At 43.1% G+C, this 27034-nt stretch overlaps 1 protein-coding gene across 2 annotated transcripts in view; it reads right to left on the reverse strand.

Annotated features, from left to right (window-relative positions):
• ARP8 (actin-related protein 8) overlaps window positions 1–25492 on the reverse strand; it is a 41761-nt gene extending 16269 nt beyond the window's left edge. The window contains exons 1-4 of one of the 2 annotated variants that reach the window (XM_086817460.1): window positions 25150–25492; window positions 13993–14072; window positions 13790–13860; window positions 13326–13393 (exon numbers count right to left, since the gene is read on the reverse strand). In XM_086817460.1, the coding sequence (XP_086673586.1) occupies window positions 13326–13393; window positions 13790–13860; window positions 13993–14072; window positions 25150–25454 (524 nt within the window). In that variant the 5' untranslated portion in view covers window positions 25455–25492. Of the gene's footprint in view, window positions 1–13325; window positions 13394–13789; window positions 13861–13992; window positions 14079–25149 lie in introns of both variants that reach the window. The other variant, XM_086817452.1, reaches the window with a different exon arrangement.
• Between the last annotated feature and the right edge of the window lie 1542 nt (window positions 25493–27034).

The raw sequence follows: 27034 nt of genomic DNA on the forward strand, positions 1-27034 counted from the left end.
GAAGATGAAGACAAAATCTGAAAACTCAAGAGCAAATGCACTGCAGAAGAATACAGCAATGGAGAGAGATAGAGAGAGGCGTGTAACTCTACTATATACACTAGGAATCCCGAAATACAAGAATGAAGTGAGTGGGGGCCAAGGGGCCATTTTATATGGCCCCTACAAGCAGTCCGCCTGCTATAGAGACAGCCGACAGCAACCTAATGAAAACCCGACCAGCACCAGTACAGTCGGCCAATAAAAGTGCAGTCGGCCAGATCAGTGCATACAGTCCTGCAGTCGGCCAACATACAAGGGTGGCCGACATGCACAGGACAGCCTCCCACAACAGGAAAAATAGGGAAAAATATGTAGAGTGGGGAAAAATGAGAAAACACCTAAATCGGGAAGACACACCCACAACAAAGGCCCTAGTGTAAACATATAAACAGGAGATGACTGCTAACAAGAGGAAGGGTTGATATGTCAATCCTCAAGATTAAATCTGTCATTTGGCCCAAGAGGTGGTCAATGAGGCGATGGCAGGTCATGAAAATGGGGGAAGAGCTCCAAGCAATGTGCAGGTAGAGTTTGTCGAGTTATATCGGCTACTCAAAGACCGTGGCGTGCATGTTGAGGCAATCGAGGCCAAGGTGCAGGGATCCAGGAAGCCACATGCGAAGCCAAAGAAACCTGAGGCATATGGTGCAGTGTAACATCGGTGCTTGCAGAAGCATACTTATGAATTCATTGATTTTGATTAGCACCTAATCAGAGACTTAAACCCATGTACAAAATGCTTCTTCTTCATGCTCAATACATAGTAGAAAGAGATGACCTAATGTACCATGTATTACTAACATGAGATATGAACAATCCTGAATAGAGATACTCAATGGTAGCACTGCTCATGAGTTCTTGATGACTCAATGATGATCAATGAATGAATATGGCTAAGGCCTAGGCTCCTATTTATAGTGTCTAATGCTAGTGAATTGGCTACTAAATCTACCAACCCTACTATTAATGTCCAATTAAGTGTCTTCACACAATAACCCAATAGTTATGTCCACATTGGGCTGGTCATTGGGCGCCTCAACAATATTACAAATACCGGGCACAATAGCCCTTACAAACACATAAATCCAACCACGTACTCAACCTATGAGTTGGCCAATGGATAGAAGCATGCCCACGTCACACTTGGAAGAGTGTGCACACGACATCTCCTTCTACTTAACTTGGTGCACGGGTGCAACTGATGTTGTACCGCTCCACCCTAGTACGAACCTTCTAGCGAACTCTCTCTCTGCTTCACACAGTCCGAACTCCAATAGCATAGCCCCTTTGCCTATGGATGTTGAGCTAGCATGGTAGTCACCACAGTGGAATCGCTCATCTCATCCTCAACACTAAGGAAAGTAAATCAATATGACAATGTAGCTACCCATGTATATCTATGCGCTAATGCTCCTAGTCGGCCAACAATAATACCCGACTACCATGTCATCAGTGGCACGTCACCACTATCACGTCATCACTGACACGTGGCAATGCCACATGTCAACTGCGATGTCAGAACCTGCCTGTCGATTGCTATCTCATGTCTGGCTCTACCTTGCATACTCGTAGGTGTGTCACATTCTCCCCTACTTGCATTGCACATGTCTTCAGCTCTCCAGGATGTCCATATAAAGCGCCCTTCCATAAAAGGAAAAGATCCAAGCAAAGCTCATCCAAGATACCCAAGATACCCAAGATACCCAAGATCCCAAATACTACAAGACCACTTTGTGTCCACTGCAAAGGCTTACATTCCGTCCTCGACGTGTCAGCATGAAGACCTGCAGATGACGAACTTCCACCTGATCGAGCACTCTTCGTCTCTCCAACCGTCCATGAGAACACACTGCAAACCTCTGAGTATCCTCCACTAACCCACGTGAAGAACACTCTAGAGAATGGCCGACCAAAACTCCGCTATCCAAACTCCAGCCAAATGCATCGACTCAAATGGAGCGCTTGCACCGTCTCCAATGCACCTTGAAGGAACAAAGCAAAACCAAGAACCGTACTCCTCCGAAACGTTGCACCAAATCTATATCCGTCAGTACTACTCGGCACTTGTATGTCTAAACCACCCATGTCCTGTGGATCAAACTCCAAGTAATACATCCACCGATATACCAAAGTCAAAACCCCGATCACACTACACCCTGATTAACCGAGGTGCAATGAAGAGAACCCAAATATTCACTTTCCCCAAAACCGAACTTGTGCAATCTTGGACCAACTGTACAACATTTGAGCCTATGCACAAGGGTTGAGATAGAAAGAAGGGTACGGCCGAATCACACATACAAGCACTATCCAACAGCCATCTTGATGCGATGCTCTTCAGGGGTGAGGCGAGTCACCAAGGCTCCCCCACTTGCCTTGTCCTTATCATCCTTGGGCTTGGACTGGCTACCCTTGTCTTTGCCTTCCTCTTGCCCCTGTTGTTGAGTCCCAGACTTGGAACTCTCCCACATCTTGAGGGTTGTAACAAGACGAACTGCATCTAAACGTTCACACAAGGTTGTAACAAGACAAACCGCGTCTGAAAGTTCACGAGGCCAATGTGCACAAACGTCTGCGTGCAAAGGCGGTTTCAAACCATCCACAAATCGCTCAACCTGCTCCAACTGCCGGACGATCCTGAGCAAAAGCTTCCAGAAACAAGCGAGATGGTTATTGATTCGCCATGTTGCTGCATAAAACACTCGCACTATTTCTTCAATTCACGTTGATAATCAACGGAAATAAACTGTTTCAAGCCTTGCGACAGTCATCCCAGCAAGTCACGGAGTGGTGCCTAAGGTGATCTTCCCACCACAAGAGAGTAGCAGCCGTCAAAGCCGTACACACTAAATGGACCTGAAAAATATCTAACCCACCTCTTGTTGCCAACATGGCAGCCATCTCGCACGACTTCTCCGTCCATCTTCTCAAGCTTTAATAATTGAGCTCGTTCCTCACGAGGCATAAAGGAAGAACTTTGCAAACTAGCAATCCCTCGACGTCAAGCCGATGAAGACGCACGGGAACTGTCTGGAGAATCCAGTGGAAAGGGACTCCGCAAAGGATACCGTCGGTGATGCGAACAACATCTCTCCTACCAACTACGCTCTGGTGTAGAATAATAACTGCCAAACTGGGAATGAAGCTCATCCAGTACATCCTTGCCAGCATCCAAAGGAGAGAAAAATCCTCCTCCCGAAAGTTTTTCCACTTCATCTCAAAATCGTCGAACACTTGCTCCAAAGCACCAGCCCTTGTAGCTTCTAGATCACGAATACTAGATGCTCGAGGTGCGGACCCCATCCTGTTGAGATGGGCAGATAAATCCTCCATTTTTGTGATATGCAGCGGAAGTCTTTGTATTGGGAGATCCTGTCACACAAATGCTCACACCGTCTTCTGTATCCTGAGTTTCGTGAGTTTAGCAATCCACTTTAATACTTCAAACTTTAAAGAGATGAGAGAGAGAGATATGAGAACTGTACACCAGATTGAGTCCCGAATTACCCACCACTGAAGGGCCCCCTATCCCGATAACGAGATAGTATTTGCTTTATTTCTTTAGAGAGAATGACTGTGGACTGTAGATAAGCCAAACGCAAGATCTCGGAGGATCGGAGTGGCTAATCTGTACACTGTTGTAGAAACACCTCGATGACCTGATCTCGAGCCTATGCACTCTTCCCAAGGGCATGAGGAAGGGCTGCACACCTGAGGCTGAGAGAAGAAGAAGGTGGACTGTTCTACACTATGTTAGAATGCTGAAAACACTTATGAATGCTGTGTTACCTTCACCAGATGACTGCTGCATGTATGGATGATGCACAGAAGGCTGGATACTGATGCAAACTGCAGATTCAGGGCTGGAAACTGCTGCAAACTGTTGATTCAGGGCTGGAAACTGCTGTGGACAGAAACGCAGACCTGTAGGGAACTGATGGACTGAAACGCATGAAGTACTGGTGCTGCTGGACAGAAAAACGCAAAGGATCTGATGCTGCTGGAAAACGCAGGCTTCTGGACAGAAACGCTGATGGACTGCTGCTGATTTCTGGCGTTGATCTGAGGTGGGGCGGTAGGCTGAATAAGGGACTGTGGTGGACTGAATCAAGGCTGCTTTGATGCTGAAAACAGGCTGATTGGAGGCTGATAGCAGGCGCCTAGGGCTGACTGAAGCAAGGGGTTCTCAAGGCTGGAGAAGCAAGCTTATGAGCTCCAAGGGCTGGATTAGTCTAGGGCTGAAGGCAATGATGCTCCTAGGGCTGAGGAGGAGAGCTCTTAGCACAATGAAGACTGAATGAGAAACTAAGCTCTATGCAAGCCTATTTATACTAACTAGAGGTTGGTCATTTAATAAAGTTTATATTTATAAATGCCCAATAATGCAAATAATGCTAAATAAATACTATTAAATATGGGAAAAATACCAGATAAATCCCAGTAAATTCCCTAAGGCTTCGGGGATGTTCTAAATGATGCACAGGCATATGAATGCATATTATGCAGGATGCAGAGTGCTTTCTGATGCAAACCCTAAGGCTTCTACTGACTCTACATGCATCAATGATTCTCTCCAAGTGGGTTAAGGGACTTGACTGACTGACTGACCCGCTAAGGCTGAGGAATGACCTACGTAGCTCGTGCCTGACTTATCCTGGACTGAGGATGTACAATGGGGTCACGGCGTACGACAATTATCATCCTATTGGGTTCTAAAACTGTACAACTGTTGCACTTCTGATGATGAACCATCTTGTCACCATGCACTGAGTGCAGAGTGCATGTGACAATTTTAGCCACCTCCACGTCCATTGATGCCTTCATGCTCAGAAGCAAATCAGTGACTTGTGAATCCATGACAAATATCAAGTGATCAAAGACCGGGTGAGGGATTTCAGCCCTGCATGATAAGGTAAGGGTTGGGTTGGGTGGGGTGGGAAGGGGCAAAGGGCAGCACAATATACCCCAAATAACCCAGGTGCACTAAGGAAAACCCAAATATTCACTTTCCCCAAAGCCGAACTTGTGCACTCTTGGAGAAAACCCAAATATTCACTTTCCCCAAACCTGAACTTGTGCACTCTTGGAATCTAGGTGCTTGGATTGGGTGGGGTGGGGCAAAGCAGGGAAGCACAATATACCCCAAATAACCTAGGTGCACTAAAGAGAACCCAAATATTCACTTCCCCAAACCCAAACTTGTGCATTCTTAGAATCTAGGTGCTTGGTTTGGTGGGGCAGCAAGGAAGCTTAATATACCCTAAATAACCCAAGTGCCCTGAAGTGAACACGAATATTCACTTTTCCCAAACCTGAACTGCACTCTTGGAATCTAGGTGCTCTACCCTATCCAAACAATCAACGGACATGAGTGGCAGAAAAGAAAAGAAATTGGCAGGCTCCCTAGGCTCTGATACCAACTATAGAACACTTGCGCATATGTGCTACGGTTTTCCACAGATCGAAAGAAGAGTGCAGTGAAATCAAACATACAGGACACACAAGAGTCCTAAACTACTGCTTTACATTGTCTACAGGAAAGAAGTAATACAGCTGAAATTCAAGTACAAGATGTGGCTCAGAATGAAGACGTCAAATAACAGTCCTATGACCTATTGTACACTCCTGGCTAGCATTTCGCCTATAGAGAAACGCTATGAAGTCCAACAGTGAGAAAAGCACATCAATATGATAATTTGCCTACCCACGTCTATATATGCACCAATGCTCCTAGTCGGCCAGTAGTAATGCTATAAGCCAACTATATCCAACTGCCATGTCATCATTGCCACATCACGACTACCATGTCATCACTACCACGTGGCAATGCCACATGTCAACTACAATGCCCAACCCTGCCTGTCCGCTGCTATCTGATGTCTAGTTTTGCCTTGCATACTCGTAGGTGTGTCATATTCCCCTTAAACAAGAATCCCAAAAAATACTACAAGCAATCCTTTTGATTTTGCCAAAATTGATATTTGCAGGTCAAAGAAACCTCAAATGATTTACCTGTGTAAACCCTGATGTTGGTATATACTAATCTTTCTCTTTTCTCTTCTTCATGCTTCCCACAAAGTCACAATGATACTGAAGCTTTTAGACAATGAATACCTTGTAGCTCTATGTAGGCGGCAAAAAAGTGCAGAAGACCTCCAAGCAACAACACCACCATCCTATCAGCAGAAGACCTCCAAGCAACTCGTCTCCTCTACTTATCTGTGCTTGAGAGATGTCGCAATCAATATGCTTCGTCAATGGGTTACTTGCCAACTGTATACTGCTCATGTTGTCACAATAAATGACAACAGCCCTATCCATGGGCTCACCCATATCTACTAGTAGCTTCTACAACCAAGCTACCTCACATGCTGCCATGTCAGTGCCCCTGTACTCAACCTCTATACTCAACAAAGCAACCGTTGGTTACTTCTTGTTGCTGCTCCAACTGACAGTAGCACTCCCAAAAGAAAATATAAATCCACTAGTAGATCTCATGTTTGAGACACCATCACCCAATCTACATCTGTATATCCATGTACCGTACCTGTAGTCTAGCCTCATGGAAAAGTTCATAGTGCACTATGGACTTTATATACCTGAGTATCCTCCTAGCCGCATCCAAGTGTGGCTTTCTCAAGGCCGCATAGCTCAAATCTAGCCTGGTGATAGTCATGTAAATCAAACTCCTTACAATACATCTGTACATAGTAGGGTCCTCCAAAAGATCACATGTATATGCAACCAATTTTGCATTCTGCTCCAATGGCACTGAGATTGACTTACAACTTGCCATCCCATACTTGAACAGCATGTCCAAAGCATACTGCCTCTATAATAGCTAAATCCTATCATGTGATCTAATCATCTTTATACCTAGGAAGTATCACAACTCACCTAAATCCTTCATTTCAAACTTGCTCTTAAGGAGCATCTTCTCATGAATGTCAATGTCACTGTCTCTTATGATCAATGTCACTCTCTCCTATGACAATCAAGTCATTAATATAGATGACTACTAAAACAATGCCCAAGTCAGTCTTTTTCACATATAGTGAAAAAATCTCTTGTAGATATTAAACAAACTCTAGGTGTGCATGGTCTTCATATCCTAGTGGCTGCACCATGTAGACCTCTTCCTATAAATCACCATGTAGAAATGCATTCTTTACATCCATTTGATGTAAAGAACATTTCTTAACTATAGCCATAGCAATGACTACTCTCACGGTTGCCATCTTGGCAACCAGACTCAAAGTCTCCTCATAGTCAGTCCCATAGATCTATGCATATTCCTTGGCTACCAATCTTGCCTAGTACTTGCTCACAGACCCATCTAAATTCTGTTTTACTTTATGCCGACTTGCATCCAATCGCCTTTTTCTCCTTAGGCAGAGGCACTAACTCCCAAGTCTCATTTGCATCCAATGCAGCCATCTCTTCATCCATGGCATCTTCCCAAAAGTATATATCCTCAAAACATCTGGGCTCTATCTCTTGTATTGCTCTCAATATACAAGCATAATGATGGGCTATATACCCATTATATTTCAACCTCTCTAGCTCAAATATCCATTACAAATCAAGCGGTTTATGCTTCCCTTTGACCATTAAGCTCAATTTGGAACTATAGTACAATACAGGACACCTTTTACGAGAGTGGGGCATGCATAGCTTGGTAGATTATCAAAATGCAAGTCGATGAAGTGGTCGATGCAACCAAGTTAATCCAAGTGGTTAACAAAGATGATTAAGCAACTTGCAACTTGAAGCTTGATACACACAGTTGCAGATAGGTCAAGGACCTTTGTTAGTAAAGATGGAAGAACTAGCACTCTCTTCTATGCATACAACAACTTTTATTCTTGATAGAGTTCCATGGTTCCAAACAAGAAAAGTACCAACAGCTTTTGTTCTTGATGGAAGTACAAAAGAAAATGGTGATTTGCATGAGGAGGTTTATGTATCTCATGGTTTTGTTCAGAAGGAATAGGAGTCTAAAGTATGGAGGTTAAGGAAAGCTTAATATGGCCTTAAGCTGGCTCCCATAGCATGGTATGAGAAGATGCAAATAGATTTTGCAACAGTCCAACTCAGAGTACCCTTTATGTAAAGAGGAGTAAGAATTGTTTTTTGGTCATCGTTTTATTCGTTGATAACATGCTGCTCACATGCCCTAATAAGGAGAAGATTTCAACCTTCAAGGATGAATTACATGTGTCATTTGAGATGACAGATTTGAGCTGGTTGATTATTATTTGGACATATACTTTATGCAGGGTGATGATGGTATTGTGATGTTCCAGTCAAAGTACATACAGAGAGATTGCTTACATAGTTTGGTCTTGAAGATTGTAAGCCTATTGCTACACCAATAGAGACACGTGCTAGGCTCAATCTCCAGGATACAAGTGAACCGTTTGATGCATCACTTTATCAACAGGCTACTCGGTGCCTCATCTATTTATGCAATACGAGGCCAGAGATACAATTTGGGGTCTCCTAGTTGAGCAGCTTTCTACACAGTCCCAGAAGTAAGCATTAGCACCGCCAAGCGAGCATTTTGATACTTACACGACACTCAATCCCTTGGGCTATTCTGTGCTAAGAGAGGTGATATTCAGCTACATGCTTTTAGTGACTCCAATTAGGCTAGATGTGATGACACACGAGTGTCCACTAGTGGATTTTCTTTTCATCTTGGTGATTCATGTATATCATGTGTAACGCGCGGAAGCTCTGGGAGTCTTCTTTCAGCCCTAAACACTGTTGGAAACCATCTGATGCAAAACGCAGATATAGAGAGAGAGTAGAGAGAGAGAGAGAGAGAGAGAGAGAGAGAGAGAGCTGGAAATTCAGTATATTCTATGGTACAAAAAGGTACCTAAATCTACAGCCATGGGCTGCCTTACATAAGAGGTGGAATACACCAAAACAGTCCCCTATGGGACCCCTAATGACTCACACCCCTAGTGGGAGTGAATGACCCAATCTATGAGCAAGGGGGCCTATTTATAGCCCTTGGAACCCATGGGAAACTGGCCGACTGCTGGTCGGCTAGTATTAAATTCATTAATGTCCTTTTTAATGCAGCCGACTGGTAATACTCCTTGATCATGATGCGCCTGCTGCTCACACACTGCTTACGTCAGCCGACAGCCTTTCTGGCATCCAGCACCACCTGTCCTGCAGCCGACAGTACTTCCTGGCAACCAGCCGACTGCATCATCCCTCCATGATCCCAGTTTGTCCTGCTCCAAGTCAACCATAGACGCTACACCTGAGGTTCCTAAATTCTGGTTCTTCCTATCTTTTATTGGCTCATACTCTTTATCTGGTTGCTTCTTCTGGATCTAGCCTTGAGAATGTCCATGGCATCTATGATGCACATGACATCCCCCTCTGCTAAACTTGATGACGGGATTCCAACCTGCTCTTGGATGACTGTCATCATCCCAATCCTGTCCCGAAGTCCCTCTGTCATCATCCATCCCTGGCAACCCTTTTTCTCTGAAAATCCAGTCTGTTCTCCAAACCACTCTGTCTCAGACGAAGATCTATGCATCTGGTTCCATCAAGTCCACAATCCATTCCTGCCCTGACTCTGAACATTGTCTTGGTCTTCATTCCTGGAACTTAGTCTGGCACTCTCACATCACCCTTGGAGGATAAACCTCCCTTGGGACCGTTGCCTGAGAACCTATCTGGCTCACGGAACTGCCATCCCCATCTGGCACTGTGGAACACCACCAACAAACCTCCTGGGAGTTCTTCCCGATCTGTGTTCCTTGCCTTGGGCTTCGTATCCGTGTACTTTCCTGTACCTTGGACCTGTACACCATCATCTGGGACTGAATCAATGTTTAACTTTGCTGAGCCTGATGCTCTGATACCAATGTAACGCGCGGAAGCTCTGGGAGTCTTCTTTCAGCCCTAAACACTCTTGGAAACCATCTGATGCAAAACGCAGATATAGAGAGAGAGTAGAGAGAGAGAGAGAGAGAGAGAGAGAGAGAGAGAAGAGCTGGAAATTCAGTATATTCTATGGTACAAAAAGGTAACTAAATCTGCAGCCATGGGCTACCTTACATAAAAGGTGGAATACACCAAAACAGTCCCCTATGGGACCCCTAATGACTCACACCCCTAGTGGGAGTGAATGACCCAATCTATGAGCAAGGGGGCCTATTTATAGCCCTTGGAACCCATGGGAAACTGGCCGACTGCTGGTCGGCCAGTATTAAATTCATTAATGTCCTTTTTAATGCAGCCGACTAGTAATACTCCTTGATCATGATGCGCCTGCTGCTCACACACTGCTGACGTCAGCCGACAACCTTTCTGGCAGCCAGCACCACCTGTCCTGCAGCCGACAGTACTTCCTGGCAACCAGCCGACTGCATCATCCCTCCATGATCCCAGTTTGTCCTGCTCCAAGTCAACCACAGACGCTACACCTGAGGTTCCTAAATTCTGGTTCTTCCTATCTTTTACTGGCTCATACTCTTTATCTGGTTGCTTCTTCTGGATCTAGCCCTGAGAATGTCCATGGCATCTATGATGCACATGACATCATGGCTCAGCAAGAAGCAACTGACAATGGCCACTTCAAGCTGTGAAGTTGAATACAAGGCAACTTTTACAACAAATGTAGAGTGTGTATAGCTCAGATGTCTTTTGGCAAATCTTGGTGTTGGACATGACTCAGGAGTCCCCCACCACTAACAGCCAGAGTGCATTGGCCATTGCGAGGAACCCAGTGTTTCATGCTCGCACAAAACACATTGAGGTGCATTATCATTATGTCAGGGAGAGACTCATTGCAAGAGAGATTAGCTTGGCTTATGTCTCTACACACGACAATGTGCCAGATATGTTCACAAAGGCTCTCTCACAAGAAAAGCTTTGGGCTTATTGCCATTGCCATTTGGGGATAGAAAAGCTTTGGGCTTATTGGCATTTGGAGATTGATTGGCCACATGATCCCTGTACATGTTCACATCATCACTACACGGAAGTTTTATAGCCATTTATATGATAATGATGTGTATGGATATAGGCTAATAATGGGCCAGAGCACTTTTTCCCGCCTTAGGAGAGTTTTTCCCCCCTGAGTGAGTGTGTAAGTGACCTTATCATGTCACTACACTTGTACTTCACTCATTCTCTACTTTGAGTGTTGTGCTTCTCTGCATCTTTGCTTACAAGTTACTTGCTGCATCTCTATATGTGGTGCTACCTTCGCCTCCACTCCAACACCAATTTAGCTCATCGCCAATGATGGGACGGGATCAAAGGTGCATGAAACTTTCTTTCCCGTGCCTCTTTAGACTAGATTATTAATTGTAAATCTTGCAAATGCTTGAAACTTACCTCAAGTCTCATGAGGCTATGTGCATATTTAATTGGTCATGTGGATCTGATGATTCTTACATGGGATCCCCAACACTTGTCACTATCTTGTATAATCATATGTGGTTACCACTTGTTGAATTTTGGAGAGACATGAGAGTTAATTGTTTACGATGGACTAACACATTTTTATAAACCATAAGATACGTACCCCTACAATCTGCTTATAAATGTGGCTTGAATTTCTAATTACCATTTAAATAGTCCTAATTGATTTATCCTAATCTCTATCTCTTTTTTTGGATTTTTACATTCTTTCTAAGTCCTATACTTATTTTTCTAATGTTCTAAAGATTAACTTCCTAACATATTTCTTCATTTCTTTTTCAAAAAAAAAATAAATTTTTCAAAGTTTGTCTTTTTCATTTTATTACTTATTTGCTTATATTTATAATATTTTTTAATTTCTAGATAATTTTTATTTACTCTTTAATATTTTTTGTACATTTCTTGTATATATATATTTCTTCATTTCTTATATATATTTCAAATAATAATAATAAACATTAATTTCAATTTAATTCAATCTAATTTGTAATCTAGTTTTTTGATTTGAATCTTAATTACCAAATTGTTAATCTAATCCTAAGGTTAATCTACTTTATCCTAAAGTTAGTTCAACTCTAACCTTAATTCGTTTAATCTAACCTAAGTTTAAATTAGCTAGTTAGTGTCAATCTAGCCCAAATTAGTTTTAATACTATCCTAAGATAATTTTTAATACTAAACTAAGTTTGTTTTACTAGCACATAGGTTAATTTAACTAACCTAAAGTTAATTTTAATGCTAATCCTAGTTGTAATTTTAAAACTAGCCCTAAGCTAACCTAGGTTTTACTTACCTAATGTAGTTAAACTAACTAATCATAGTTACTTGAGCTAACTATTGACCCTAGTTACCCTAATATTGAGCCACTAGCTCCTCATTCTCCATCCTTACGCCAAAGACCTCCAAGCTTTAGGGAAGCTTTTCCCTCGCCTCTTGCACAAAAGGAGGATACAAGGGAAGAGAAAGCCTATCTAATCTTCACATACCAAATAACAGCTCCCTCACTCTTGCACACTCATTTTCTAACAAGAGAGTACATTTCAATGAACTTTTTGTACCTCCACCAAGGCTGGCCATTATAACAAACACGTGTCAAGACAGATTTCATTGACTGTGCTACAAGGAGCAGCCTCAAGGAATTCCACTAAACCAATCTTTCTTGTACAATTAGAAGGGGTCAGCAAGGTTCAGAGGCCAGGTCCTAGGATCTTAATTTTCAAAAATCCCTAACAGTAATATATTTTGCACTGACAGGTCTCAACCTTATTTTCTCACTACAGTACAGCAAGCAAGCATAAGGTTAACAAAAGTTATACATATCAGCGGAAAGTTTAAGTTAGTTCCCAAACTTAATAGCAACCAAAGTACAATCTCAATTCCATGAGAGTCTATGCGCAAAGGTTCAAACATCAACTCCATCATGCATAGCATAGACTATGTGCTATGGCATTCCCACTCGAATCATCAGTGCCTAAGAGTAGGTGCAGGTTCATGCATAAAGATATCTCTCCTTAGTAGACGTATCTTCATAGATAAACCATCAAACAGAGTTTCTATCGCTCCTCCAGAGATGAAGACTCAACCATGATGAAGGCTAGCACTAAAGAACGTGCACACGCGCACACAAACACACTTTTTGTTTTTAGTGAAACCACTGCTTTCGTAATGTCCCACTCGCACACAAACACACACACAGGGTAGCTGGTTGGGCAAATTGCACCGCTTTGATTATGCCAAAACAGTTAATCACAAATGCAAATTGCACCGCTTTGGTTATGCCAAAACAGTTAATCACAAATGCAAGGTTAAGGGATTATGCATACCGGCCATAAATGGTTGTGAAAAAGTCCATCAAAGAAGCATACATTGGAGTCTCAATATTGCCATATCCCTGATCACATCACCAACTAAGGATAATTAGGTACAAATGTATCCAAATTATACAGCATGGCAACCTTTAAAACTATATGCCATACTTGTGCCCAATGCTGCATAAGGAAACCCTTCAATAAATTCCACAAAGGCTATTAAGTGTCTTAGTTCCCCATAGTTATGCAAGCTCTGATTGTGTTCAAGGAAGCTTAACCAAGTGAGCTTATTTTTTAAATAAAAAGCTAAAAAATGACTAGTCTTTGAGAGATGCAAAGAGAGGAGGGAGGTGGTATCAAGAAAGCTTAACCAAGTGAGCTTATTTTTTAAATAAAAACCTCAAAAATGACTAGTCTCTGAGAGATGCAAAGAGAGGAGGGAGGTGGTATCAAGAAAGTCTACAACACAATAGGATTACCAGAAACGTTGGGAACCTTCCGGATGGTCTTTCAAAATTGCTCCAGCCATACTTGCAATAACCGGAACCTCCTATTTGCACAAGCTACTATTCAGCCCATCAATTTAAGCAGAAATAAATGAATCTAATTCAAATAAAATTCTTTAAATGTTTGTCCTTGTCATTATCTTTCCATGTAAAATAATAAGCTAGAAGGAACTTGCCATCAATGATAACGGAACATGGCAGCTGCCGCCTTGCACTATAAATATGATGGAAGGAGGTAGATCTGGCTTTGGTAGACCTGAATCTCAAGAATACACAAACCTAAATTTATTGAACTATTTGAAAACCAAAAGATAAAAGAGGACCATCTTCCGAATAAAGGTACGAAACCAAAAGATAAAGAGGACCATCTTCCGAATAAAGGTACAAAAACTTGCAATCATCTCAACTCAGAAATGTATGTTTGCTCTCAAGGAATTAGCCTAGTGCTTAGCACTCTACTATCTTATGCAGGAAATTGTAAGTCCAGGTCCTAGATGTGACACTTTTTTTTTGGGAGTAAAACAGGGCTGGTTATATTACCACGACATCTCACACCAAAAAGTACAAGTACAACCAACCGTACTCGAATGCAAAATTTCATGCCAAAAAACAAAACCTATACAAAATCTCAGGGAGGGAGATAAGAGATGCGGGACATAAACCACCGTGGAGGAATGCACTTCCACCAATCTCATACCATAAAGTACAAGTACAACCAACCGTACTCGAATGAAAAATTTCATGCCAAAAAACAAAACCTAAACAAAATCTAGGGGAGGGAGATAAGAGATGCGAGACATAAACCACCGTGGAGGAATGTACTTCCACCGTGGGTGGGGTACCGCCCTGCAAGTGAAAGAAAATCTGGTGAAGACTCCAAGTTCTCTTCACAACTCACCAGACCAAGAGGAGAGAGTCATCAAATAGTCCCATTCACTACGAAGCGTGTGAATTGTGTCGGACCAAATATCTGCCAAAATCTGATGAGTGGAAGAAGATGGGACACTTTCACCCCCTTTCTACAGGGGAGGCATATGGTCTAATGTGCGTACTTTTAGATATCATCCCCTACTTGCTGGCTTCCTATTTGGTGTCCTATTTTAGCCTCTAGGGCTGACCATGTTAGTCTGAGGGGCTGGTCACCCCTCACATGTATTTTACCTCCTGGCCTACACGGTTTCACGGTTTCTACATGTTTCTTGCCTTCTGTTGGCGGTGGAGTGCTATTTTTGCTGGACAGCAGTGTTTTGGCTGCGTTTTGCTTCCCACAGGAGTTTTCTACACTCAGAGGGGGCCTTTCTCCCGCTACTTCACTTGAGGATCAGTTTCGAGAGCTGTGTTGTATCTGTGGAGACTTTCTTGTGTGACAGGAGTTTCCAATTTTCTGGAGGAGAGCAGTGATCTTTTCAGAGATCGTGAGCAGAGTTTATTTTGTCCGAGCTTGTGTTCTTTGCAGTATTTGCAGAACAAGGAGGGTGTTTTGCCCTTTGCGGTGTGATCCTTTCACATGGATCCTTTATTTTCTGCTGATTCTTGGGATCTGGTTCTTCTTCTGGAACAGTCTTCTGCTATCTGTGATACTTTTGAGGACTTTGTTACCATTGCAGTTTATATTCCTGCTTCCCTTCCTCATTGTGAGGAGTCTACCTCTGCCTCTCTTTGTGATGCTTCTAAGGATGCCCCTCCCCCTGCCAATTCTGCAGGTTTATTGTTTTGGAGGATGGTTTTTTGGACCCAGTGGGATGCTTTGGATCTGTGGTTGCTAACCGTGCTTGGGGCACAATGGTACTTCTAGAGTTTTTTGGATTTGGATCAGAATCAGGTTGGGCTTATATCAGTCCGACGATATCTTTTTTCAGAGGGGGATGTGGAGTCCTTTCATCTTGCGATGCCCACCTCAGTGGTGTGTACTTATGTACAGCATTGGGCAACTCATGTTATGGAGTTTGAGCATATGGACCCCATCTTTTCTACAGAGTCTTTACATCTTGCGATGCCGATCTTTTCAGAGGATGCTTTTGTACAACATTTGGCTACTCTTGGTACAGAGTTGGAGCAGATTGACTCTATTTCTTTTGAGGGTTCCAGTGAGGAGCAGATTGCTTCTCCCAAGATTGATTATCTACAGGATCTGATCTTGGTTGGTTATGAGGTTTTTCATACCTTCTCCAGGCTCGATACACGACATTCGACTTCATGGAGTGTTCTTACACTTGGGTTCGGAACCATTATTTGGAGCAGCACGTCACAACCTATATGGTTGGTTTCTTCCAGAGGAACGGTGTACCTGGTAGCTTGTTCTGTTGCTTTTGTAGCTAAGTTGCTGAGGAGATTGCTTGTGGAGCTTTCTTGGTACCTATTTCTGCAGTCTTTCATCTTTGATCGAGGACGGCGTCTCTGGCTACTTGGAGTTTGCTCAGCATCCAGTGCTGAGAGGGGGTGTTAGATATCATCCCCTACTTGCTGGCTTCCTATTTGGTGTCCTATTTTAGCCTCTAGGACTGACCATGTTAGTCCGGGGGACTGGTCACCCCTCACATGTATTTTACCCATATTTATTCCCCATTTATGATCCTGGGTATTTTTCCCAGTCATGGAGATATTTATCACCAGTCGGCTGCCTTCATGTAGAGGTATATATAGCCGGCATGCCTCCCTCATATTTCATTGCTTGCATTGCTTGCCTAGCTTGTCTAGCTGCAGTCCCTCACTTACGAGGTTCTCCCCTCTTGCTCGGGACATGTATTCCTTTTGGTGATGATATAGAGAGCAGGTTCTCACCTGAATACAAGCTACTCTAATAAAAGAACCGACCCATGTTTGGTCGCTTGTGACATCTCAAACATCGCATTGCATACCATACTTATAGGAAACAGTGTCTGGCCATAGGTTCTTGCACTAGTATGAACAATCATGTCCACGTGACATCCAAGTGAGGGATGCATGAGACATCCCCTCTTGCTTAGCCTGTTAACAGGATCTACATTGCCTCCGGATAAACCGTCAACAATGCTAGATACTCTTGGAAGAAGTCTTCCTCAAGCCAAACTGCCTCATGCAACCCTTGCTCATGAAAATTCGTAAAGTATTGATGTTGTTTATGGCCGGATCCATGCTTGAAGCACTTGAGCAAGATCTGCTCCGGTATCAACACTTTCGCCTTGTCGATCACTTTTGTCTTGGATTCATCCAGTGAATGGGAGAGAGAATTAGGGTTTAATGTTCATGTGGGAGACATACACAGAGAGAACAAGGGGGAGAGAGAGAGAGAGAGAGTTGTGGGGATAAGTCAACTCACCAAGATGAGAGTGTGTGACTCCCCTATCACACATGTATACTGCACTAGTACACATAGTGCACTTAGTACATTAAAAGTACTAAGTGTACTATGTACTATAACTTATGGGCTTGTACACACTATAAGGGTGGGCATAATGCCTTTACCCCAACAACCTCCCACTTAAAGGCAAAGTGCCCTTAAGTAAAGGAAAAGAAAAAATCAGCATGTACATGATAATATACAAGGCCAAATCAAGGCTGAAACTGGCCTCATCCAATGCCCATCAAGTGTCTGCAATGAGCAAACCGCTCCGGAGGCAAACTCTTTGTCAACAGATCAGCCGGGTTGTCATCCGTATGAATCTTAACAAGCTGAATTTGCTTGTTCTCTATCACTTCTCTGATGAAGCGATACTTCACATCCACATGCTTCGTCTTTGCATGAAAGACAGGGTTCTTTGCCAACTGGATGGCACTCTGACTGTCACAATGCAACAATGGAATATCCCCTGTATAACCCAAATCAACCACTAACCGAGATAGCCATAATGCCTCCTTGCAAGCCTCTGTGGCTGCAATATACTCGGCCTCTGTAGTAGATAAGGCTGTGCACTTCTGCATCCTGGATATCCATGACACAGCACCTCCTGTGAATGTAAACACATAACCGGTAGTAGACTTCCGGTTATCTGGATGACTGGCATAATCCGAATCCGTGTAACCATGCACTAATGCATCATGTTTGCCAAAACATATGCACATATCCTGTGTGCCCTTCAGGTATCTCATGACACCTTTCACTGCGTCCCAATGCTTCTTGCCAGGGTTGGCCATGTATCTAGAAACCACTCCCACTGCAAATGCAATGTCCGGCCTAGTAGCAACCATGGCATACATGAGACTGCCACAAGCTGAAGCATACGGAATCTTGGCCATATCAGCCCTGCCACTATCTGACTGTGGGCTGTCCATAGCACTGAGTTTCACATATGGAGGCAAAGGAGTACTGGTCTTCTTCCCCCCGTCCATATTGAACCTCTGCAAAACTTTGCCAATGTATTCCTTCTGAGACAAATACAACACATGCTGATTTCTGTCCCGAAGTATCCGCATACCCAAAATGTGATTTGCATCACCCAAATCCTTCATATCAAAGGTTTGATGCAGCCTCTGCTTCAAGGTATCCATCTCTTTACGAGATTTCCCGGCAATCCACATATCATCAACATACAAGATGAGGATCAATAGACTGCCATCCAAAGCTTTCTTGGTGTATAAGCAGTGATCTATGTCACTTCTCCTGAAATTCTGGGATTTCATGAATGTATCAAATTTATGATACCATTCCCTTGGTGCCTGTTTGAGCCCATAAAGACTCTTTTTCAGCTTGCATACAAGCTTCTCCTTTCCACTTACTGCATAACCCTCTGGCCGTTGCATATATATCTCCTCATGGAGATCACCGTGAAGAAAAGCAGTCTTCACACCCTCTGGCTGTTGCATATATATCTCCTCATGGAGATCACCGTGAAGAAAAGCAGTCTTCACATCCATCTGAATAAAGTCCAGATCATCATGAGCAACCAAAGCTAATACAGCTCTAAGTGTGGTCATTTTGACCACTGGAGAGAAGATCTCATCAAAGTCCACACCATATTCCTGCTTGAAGCCCTTAGCCACTAACCTGGCTTTGTATCTTGGCTTTGCATCTGGTGCAACTTTGAGCCTGTAAACCCACTTGCATGGCAAAACCTTCTTGCCTGCAGGCAAATGCACCAACTTCCATGTTCCATTTTTGTGTAGAGAATCCATCTCTGACTTCATGGCACGCTCCCAAAGAGCCTTGTCTGCCCTCTGTAAAGCCTCCTTATAACATGAGGGCTCCCCACAGTCAGTGAGCATCAAGTAGTCAACCCCTGGAACAAACCTGTCAGGGGCTCTGGAGGGTCTTGTGGACCTCCGTACCCAATGACCATCATTTGCAGGTTGCTGTCCAGCCTGCATATCACCCATTGGTGGCTCCTGTTCCATGCCATATGGTTGAAAAATCATGCCCGGTATCTCCTCTAACTGTGGTATATCCATAGGGATATCTTCTGCCATCTCTGGCTGTCCATTGGGACCATTTTCAGCACCATTTAAGGGCTGGTTTTGCTGCTGTAATGGCTGATTTACAGCCCTTGGTTGTTGTCCATGATGTCCATCATCATCAAACATGACTCTGCTAGGCTCCTGTTGCCTTGCAGGCTCCTTATACATGCATGTTTCATCAAAAATGACATCATTGCTGCGTATAATCTTTCTGTTCACGGGATCCCAAAGTCTATACCCCATTTCACCTCTGTCACCATATCCTAGGACTATGCATTTGTGAGACTTAGGATCAAGTTTGGTGCGCATTTCCCTGCGTATGTGCACGTACGCAACGCAACCAAACACTCTCAAGTGCTTGTATGACGGAGGCTTCCCTGTCCATACTTCTTCTGGCACTTTCCCACCAAGCCTCGTGTTAGGTGACCTGTTTATAAGGTGAACGACTGTCATAACAGCTTCAGCCCAAAAACCATGAGGTAATGCAGCATGTGACAACATAGAACGGACCTTCTCCTGTATGGTCCTGTTCATCCTCTCTGCTGTCCCGTTTTGTGGAGGATCATAAGGAGTAGAGAGCTCCCTCTTGATGCCTTTAGCATCACAAAAGTTCTGAAACTGTTTGGACATATACTCTCCACCATTGTCGGAACGCAAAGCCTTCAGTGTTTTGCCAGTTTGATTCTCAACATGAGCAACAAACTTCTGAAACACTGAGAATGTATCACTCTTCAAACGAAGAGGATAAACCCACACCTTGCGTGTGGCATCATCTATAAAAGACACAAAGTATTTTGCCCCTCCCAAAGAAAGCTGAGGCCCTTACTAATCTTCCACTTTCCACGACCAAATGTGGTAACATAATCAGCATCATCAAGCTGTCCAGTAGAAAGCAGATTCTTCTTGATCTCAGGCACATGCCTGACATCATGGAGCATAAGCTGTGAGCCATCTGAAAACACAAGCCTCACATCACCTCTGCCAAGAATCTTGCATGCATGGTTATCACCCAAATAAACCACTCCTTCATTGCCAGAAGTATACCTGACAAACAAGTCTCTGCAACCTGTGACATGAAAGGAGGCACCTGAATCAATGATCCATGAGTGCATACCATGACCACCTGTAAGAAGTGAATGGGCATCAAGTGAAGACGTAAATAGGACCTCATCCTCACTGTCACCTGCATGTGACACATTGATTTCTTCAATCTTGACTCCACTTTTGCCCTTTGGCTTTACATCTTTGGCTTCATCTTTGTCTTTGTCTTTGCCTTTTCCCTTTTCCTTTTGATCATTTTTCCATTTGTAGCATTGCTTTTTAATGTGTCCCTTCTTGCCACAATAATGGCATTCCAAGTCCTTTTTGGAGCGAGACTTGCTCCTTCCCCGTTCTTGGCTTTTTCCCCTTTGCTGGGATCTCCCACGTGCATTCATTGCATTGGACTTTCCAACAGAGTTGTTTTTCCTGTTCATCTCTTCTTGAAGAAGAGCACCCTCAACATCTGCATATGACAGCATAGCATTCGAATTGCTTGTGGCTGTCCTGAAAGTGTCCCAACTCTCTGGCAAAGTGCATAAGAGAAAGGTGGCTTTGAACTCATCGTCCATTGCCAACTTTTGATTAATGACTTGGCTGACAATACCATTAAACTCATTTAGATGGGCTGTCATAGAAGCCCCTTCCTTCATCTGAAGGCCTATGAGTTTCTTCAACCAATACACTTTGCTTGAGGCACTTTGCTGGGCATACAAGTCCTGCAATCTCTGCCACATTCCCCAAGCTGTCTTCTCTTCACGAATGCTGAAAAGTAAAGTGTCTGACACAGACAACATGATGGTGGATCTTGCTAGCTCATCCATATCTTCCCACTCTTCAACAGTAAGAGAAGCGGGCTTTACACCCCTTTCTTTGATAGGCTTGTGCTGCTTCTTCTGGAGCAACACATTATAGCACTGGGTTTGCCAAATATCATAGTTATGTGAGCCTTCAAGCTTCTTGATGTGAAGCAATGAAGAGCTCTCACCTGTGGTTGCCATAGCAATATGCAACCTGTCAATGCCTGACTCCCTGCAAAATGTGCAAACACTGCACCAAAAGCACACAAAGTGCTCACAGTTGTTCTCCCAAGTTTTATCTCCCACTGCGGAAGCACAAATGCAACTTTTCTCCCACTTTTTGTGATGAAATCACCAAAATCTGGTTGCTGCAGATTTAGGACAGCACCTTAAATGTGCTCTGTTGCCCTTCCAAAGTACTGTACAGCAGTACTAAGTGCTCACCAATGATGTACCAAACCTGTACCAACAAGTACAGCAGCTGAAATTGAACCTTTTCCTCACTCAAATCAGTGTACAGCCATGCCAAAACTTGCACAAAGCTGTGCCAAATCTGTACCAGCAGGTACAGTAGCAATAAATGCTCTCCTGGCTGTCCAAATGAGTGAAAATCAGACTTTTACAGTCCCGAACACTGCATACAACAGTTCCGAACAGAAATTGGGCAAAAGCCCCTTGACTGCAAGCTGATTTCTGAGGATTCAAGGCATAAAAGTCTTGCCTGCTGCTTTGCCGAGCTCAACAAGCATAAAATCTTGAAAAGCCCCTTGATTTAAGAACCCAATTTTGCCAATTTTGCTCAAAAATTGAGCAATTCGGCACCTGTATCTGCTCAATTGATGATTGTACCTGCTCAATTGCAAATCCCAAAAAAAAATTGAGGCAAATACCTTGTAATTTTTTGATTTTTTTTTTTTTTTTGCAGGAAAGGGGGTGATGATGCTGCTGCTGTGCAGGTGGGCAATTGAAGGAGCTGATGCTGCTTCAGTCAAAGTTGAAGCCAAAGTAAGTGAGGAGAGCTTCGTATTTGCTCTGATACCAGTTGAATGGGAGAGAGAATTAGGGTTTAATGTTCATGTGGGAGACATACACAGAGAGAACAAGGGGGAGAGAGAGAGAGAGAGAGAGAGAGAGAGTTGTGGGGATAAGTCAACTCACCAAGATGAGAGTGTGTGACTCCCCTATCACACATGTATATTGCACTAGTACACATAGTGCACTTAGTACATTAAAAGTACTAAGTGTACTATGTACTATAACTTATGGGCTTGTACACACTATAAGGGTCGGCATAATGCCTTTACCCCAACATCCAGAATATTGGAAAGAGTAGATCTACAAACGGCGTGAAAAACATCGTGCATGATCCAACTCAACGAAGGCGGACCTTCATCGTGATGTCATTGAATTTCATCATAATTAAAAAGAAACGCTTGCCCACCTGCTTTAACCTCCGCTTCATAATCTGACGATAAACCATGTCTCCCTTTAAAATCTTGACATCTCAACGATGCTTGTTAGCCTACCTAGACATGCTCATGCGCTACGGACGTCCAAATGCTGATTCATACATAGTCTTGCCAATGGAAGAGGAAAAAGAATCATTTCAAAAGGCCTGAACCAGCAGCTAAATATAAGTTCCCACTTACCCTCACTGCCATCAACTAAAACCCCTTCACCAGTAACTCATGCGCATGTTCTAGAGACCGCTTTGCATTCAAGTACACCATCGATGTGACAGAACTCATCTATATACAGCCATGTAGCCAGGCACATAGGCTTGTGGGTAGCATGCCCAGTCAAGTGCCACATGGCACTACCACATTGTGACACACTTCACCTACGTAAAGGCCTAGGGACTAGCGCATGTGCCATGTGGCAGCTGCCTTGGTATTGGCACATGTGCCACATGGCAATCACCGATTGGACAGTAGGTCAACAACAGTAAATGATGGTCATAAGCAATAAAAACAGCCCGACAACGTTTTATGTTGCCCAACCAGCACAAACACCCCTGTGGGTGGGTGTGTGTGTGTGTGTGTGCGTGCGCACACGCGTGTGCATAGAAAATTCATCAAAATCATCTGCATCTCTTCAAATGATATGGGCCTACATCAAGTAGCGTAACTTCCCATGCTCTTGCATATGGGATAATCTACCACAACTTCCAGTCATGCGATAACCCGAGAGTAGCTACAAGAATTGCCACCTCCAACACCCTCCTTCAATTCAAGCACCTCGATCAAACAGAGGTTAGGACCACCCAGGCCGAGCTCTGATACCATGTAAGAAAGTGAAACGAATATAAAACATAGATGTAGGCCCAGGTACAAGACCTGTAAATGCTAGAAACTAATGTTTATTGCTGAAAACTGAGCACGAGGGAAGCCCGTAGGTGCTGTACAATGATAAGAAGCAGAAGCAGTTGCTAATGACCTCAACAAGATACAGAGAAATGAGATGAAAATGAGGGAAAGGGTGAGAACCCTTATATATCTCTCGAAGTGCTAGTCAGCCAACTGTAGCATGCCAACAGCAAGACAAATAAAATGCTATAAAATACGTTAAAAATGGTAGAAAAATGCTAAGATATGCCAATGCAAGACCTCATAAATGGCCAATACAAGCATGAAAATGGTGATGTAGACCCTCTAGAGATGATATAATCTAACACGAACTTCACTTTTCATGGTAGGCCCAAACACATTGAGGTTTATCTTCAACTGTCAAAGTACACGCCGTAACCTTTTTCACCAATCCGAAGCTAGAGAGGTTGGGAACATAAAGCACATCTCGAATGGTACAAGGCTGGCCAAGAGAAGAGTTAAGTCACACATTACCCACACAAGAGGTCTCAAGGTTGGAAGCATCACCAATGGACACCTTCGAAGAGCTAGGCCAAATATCATGCAAAATGAACCTGTCATGAGTGATGTGAGTAGTGCACCCACTGTCAACCACCCAATCCATAAGATGTGAGATGGTAAGCACAGGTGAGTTTGCGGGAAGCTCCTCAATGCCAATGAAGACAGTCTCCTTGGTGAAAGAGAATCTCTAGGATTGGTTGATAGACGGAGAGGTTTGATCCTGAGCACTCAGCCCTAGATTCTCATTTATATTTTCAGCCTTGGCTGTTATTAGCACTCAATCATATTCTTAGACTTTTTGTCCTTCTCAGTTATTGATCTCCTCTTAATCTAAACTAAGGTTATTTAGACATCATCCTTGCTCGCCCTAGCCTTTGGCCTAGGATTCTATCACCTTTGAGCCCAACTAAGCCCTACTATTACTCGTGAATTACCTCATCTCCTTAACCTTAGGTCACCCAACCCCAAGTCAATACTAAACTCACCACCCTCCCTTCAATTGGATCCATGTCCTCCTAAATACCAGGACAAGAGTCTTGACTCTTAGCTTGACTATAACTCTACAAACTAACATGTTAAGTAGTGGATTACTGCTATGAAATCCAAAAATGCATGTACTCTTCCGAGCATGTTCCGAACCTTACAATCCCCTTAAAGTAATTAGCTTACCAATCCAAATTCTTTTTGACATAATTGTCAGAATCAGAACAAAAATAGATTCAGCATCAAAAACTACAATGCAATAACTAGAGTCTCACTACAGGCAACCCTCCTATAAATTCTTAAAACCTTTGGGTTCACCTTGGCCTAACAATGTCTTACCATGAATTATCATACGGCGCAGCTTTGTAGATCATATTGCATTTATAACCTTTGTGCTAACCAGAATTTGAGAACTTTGAAAATGGCTTTCTTGAAGGCGTATCACCCAAGTGTTGAGCTGGTTTCTAGGGGTCTAATAATGTCTTCCTTATTAGCAAGACTGTGTGCAACCCTTGTGTTAACTTTGTTTCTGTAAGTGTCTCGGTTATGGGTGTTTTTCTAATGGCGTGTAGCCTTTGTGCTGACCTAGTCTCTAAGGGTCTTATAACACTATCAAAGGGTATTCATAACTCTCATACCCCCATCCATCATCGGAGTTGTAGAACAGAACGGCATTGCTAGGGCCTCTCCTTATACACCATCCGCCCGTCAGAGCTGTTAGTAGCCTCGGGTTTCTTTTCGATGATATTGAGGGGCTCCAAGGGATGAAACTTACCTAAAGGAAGGGCCGGGGCGGAGGGAGGTTTCGGAGAAGAGCACGAGCGGCCAGGCTGAGCCACTTTTGGCGATGAGCAGGTTGTGCCATAGGACATCGGAACTGGCGACGGAGAGCCAGGCCTTGCAGACAAGCGACGCCGACACCAGGTCGTGGGCCGGAAGCAGGGCGAAGATGGAGAAAAGTATGTCGGGCGACAAGCGGTCGCCCTCCCCTTCGCCTTGCCGCGAAGGAGAAGACGACACTGATGATGATGGCGATTTGGCGAGCACTGACCCCCACACTCTACGCAGTAGACGAGCCATTGTAATTGTAATGCTCCCTCTCTCAACAGAGTGTGGCGTAAAGCTCAAGTGATAACCACATGACCCCATACATACTATTTGTATCTATTTTTTATTTTCACTATTCCCATGTGGTAGTTTCAAGGGACTAAGAATTACACACCAAGTGATAACCACATGACCCCATACATACTATTTGTATCTATTTTTTATTTTCACTATTCCCATGTGGTAGGTTCAAGGGACTAAGAATTACACACCAAGAAAGAGCTTTGGCAGAACTCTCAAAAAGCGAGTGGAGTAATGCGTCATTTACTAGTACTCTTCATTTGTCTTCCCTTTGTGCAACAAGAAGCATTGTGTTCACTCTTAACATCCCAGGAAACTATCCCAAGTACCCTTGAAGGGTTATCTTACCAAGCTGTCACTTTTGTGGCCTTTTCATTTCACCTATGTACATACAGATATGAAATCGTCCCTTCACGTTGTGATGGGTTTTTGTGCCCTATGCAAACATGATGGATCGATAGTTGCAATGTTCATATAATGGCTTAGAATGAGCTTTTGTTGGCCAAGATGGTCACCGTAGTTTGAAATCAAACAGCCAGGGCATGTGGGTAGGCCATACACCTGCTAAAAAGGGAAGTTGTTCGAGTTGATGCAGGGAGAGATCCAGAAGAACGGGAGATTAAAAAAAAGAAAAATGCAAGGGACTTCAAAGAAATCAAGCATCAATCCTTTTTTGAAGGAAGGAAGATAGGAAGAAGTCATCGTTTTGGATTTTTTATAAAGAAGGCTTTATAAAAAATCAGACATCAATCCTTTTTTGAAGGAAGGAAGATAGGAAGAAGTCATCGTTTTGGATTTTTTATAAAGGAGGGTTTAGTTGAGGGTCACGGGGATACAACTGTAAGATTCCTCCCTCCAGCTTTTGAGGTGTAAAGACGTAAGAACCTCCCCTTCTCTCCTTAAAATTATTCCCCTCTCTGAAATAGAAGAAAGATCTTGTTTTACCCTATTTTGGCCTAGAGAGAGGTAATTCAATATTGAGATATTTTTGGATAAACAAATTCTCCAAATATCAAAAATATATTTCCCTAAAACAGAAGTTCAAAATAAATTCTCCAAAGTGCATTAGGAATCAATTAAAAATGATTTAAAAGACCTTGGCCTAAGGGTCAAGATTTTCTGAAAATTTTAGATTATGGTCCAATTAAGGTTCCTATGGGCCAATAGGATTAATCCAAGTGTGGGGATGAGATAAATCCAAAGAATAAAAGAAAATACCCAAAATGAGTAAATGCTCACATAAGATGAAGAGTTGACTGAGTACAAGATTTATTAGTTAAAAACTATGAGATATTACTAAAAAAAATGAGATATTTTGGAATAATGATACATTTTGACACCTTGTATAAGGAGGGGGGGAGACTTTAAGGTAGGCACCTATTTCACACATGTAGATGAGTCTTTAAATCAAGAAAATTGTGATATTTTTATCTCTCCTCTCTCCTGGATCAAACTGGGAGCTAAACTGGTCCAAATCTTGGATATTTTTATCTCTCCTCTCTCCTGGATCAAACTGGATCAAAATGGGAGCT

This window comes from Cibotium barometz, chromosome 2 (assembly GCF_041138505.1).
Source record: "Cibotium barometz isolate CiBa-2024 chromosome 2, ASM4113850v1, whole genome shotgun sequence".
Lineage (NCBI taxonomy): Eukaryota > Viridiplantae > Streptophyta > Polypodiopsida > Cyatheales > Cibotiaceae > Cibotium > Cibotium barometz.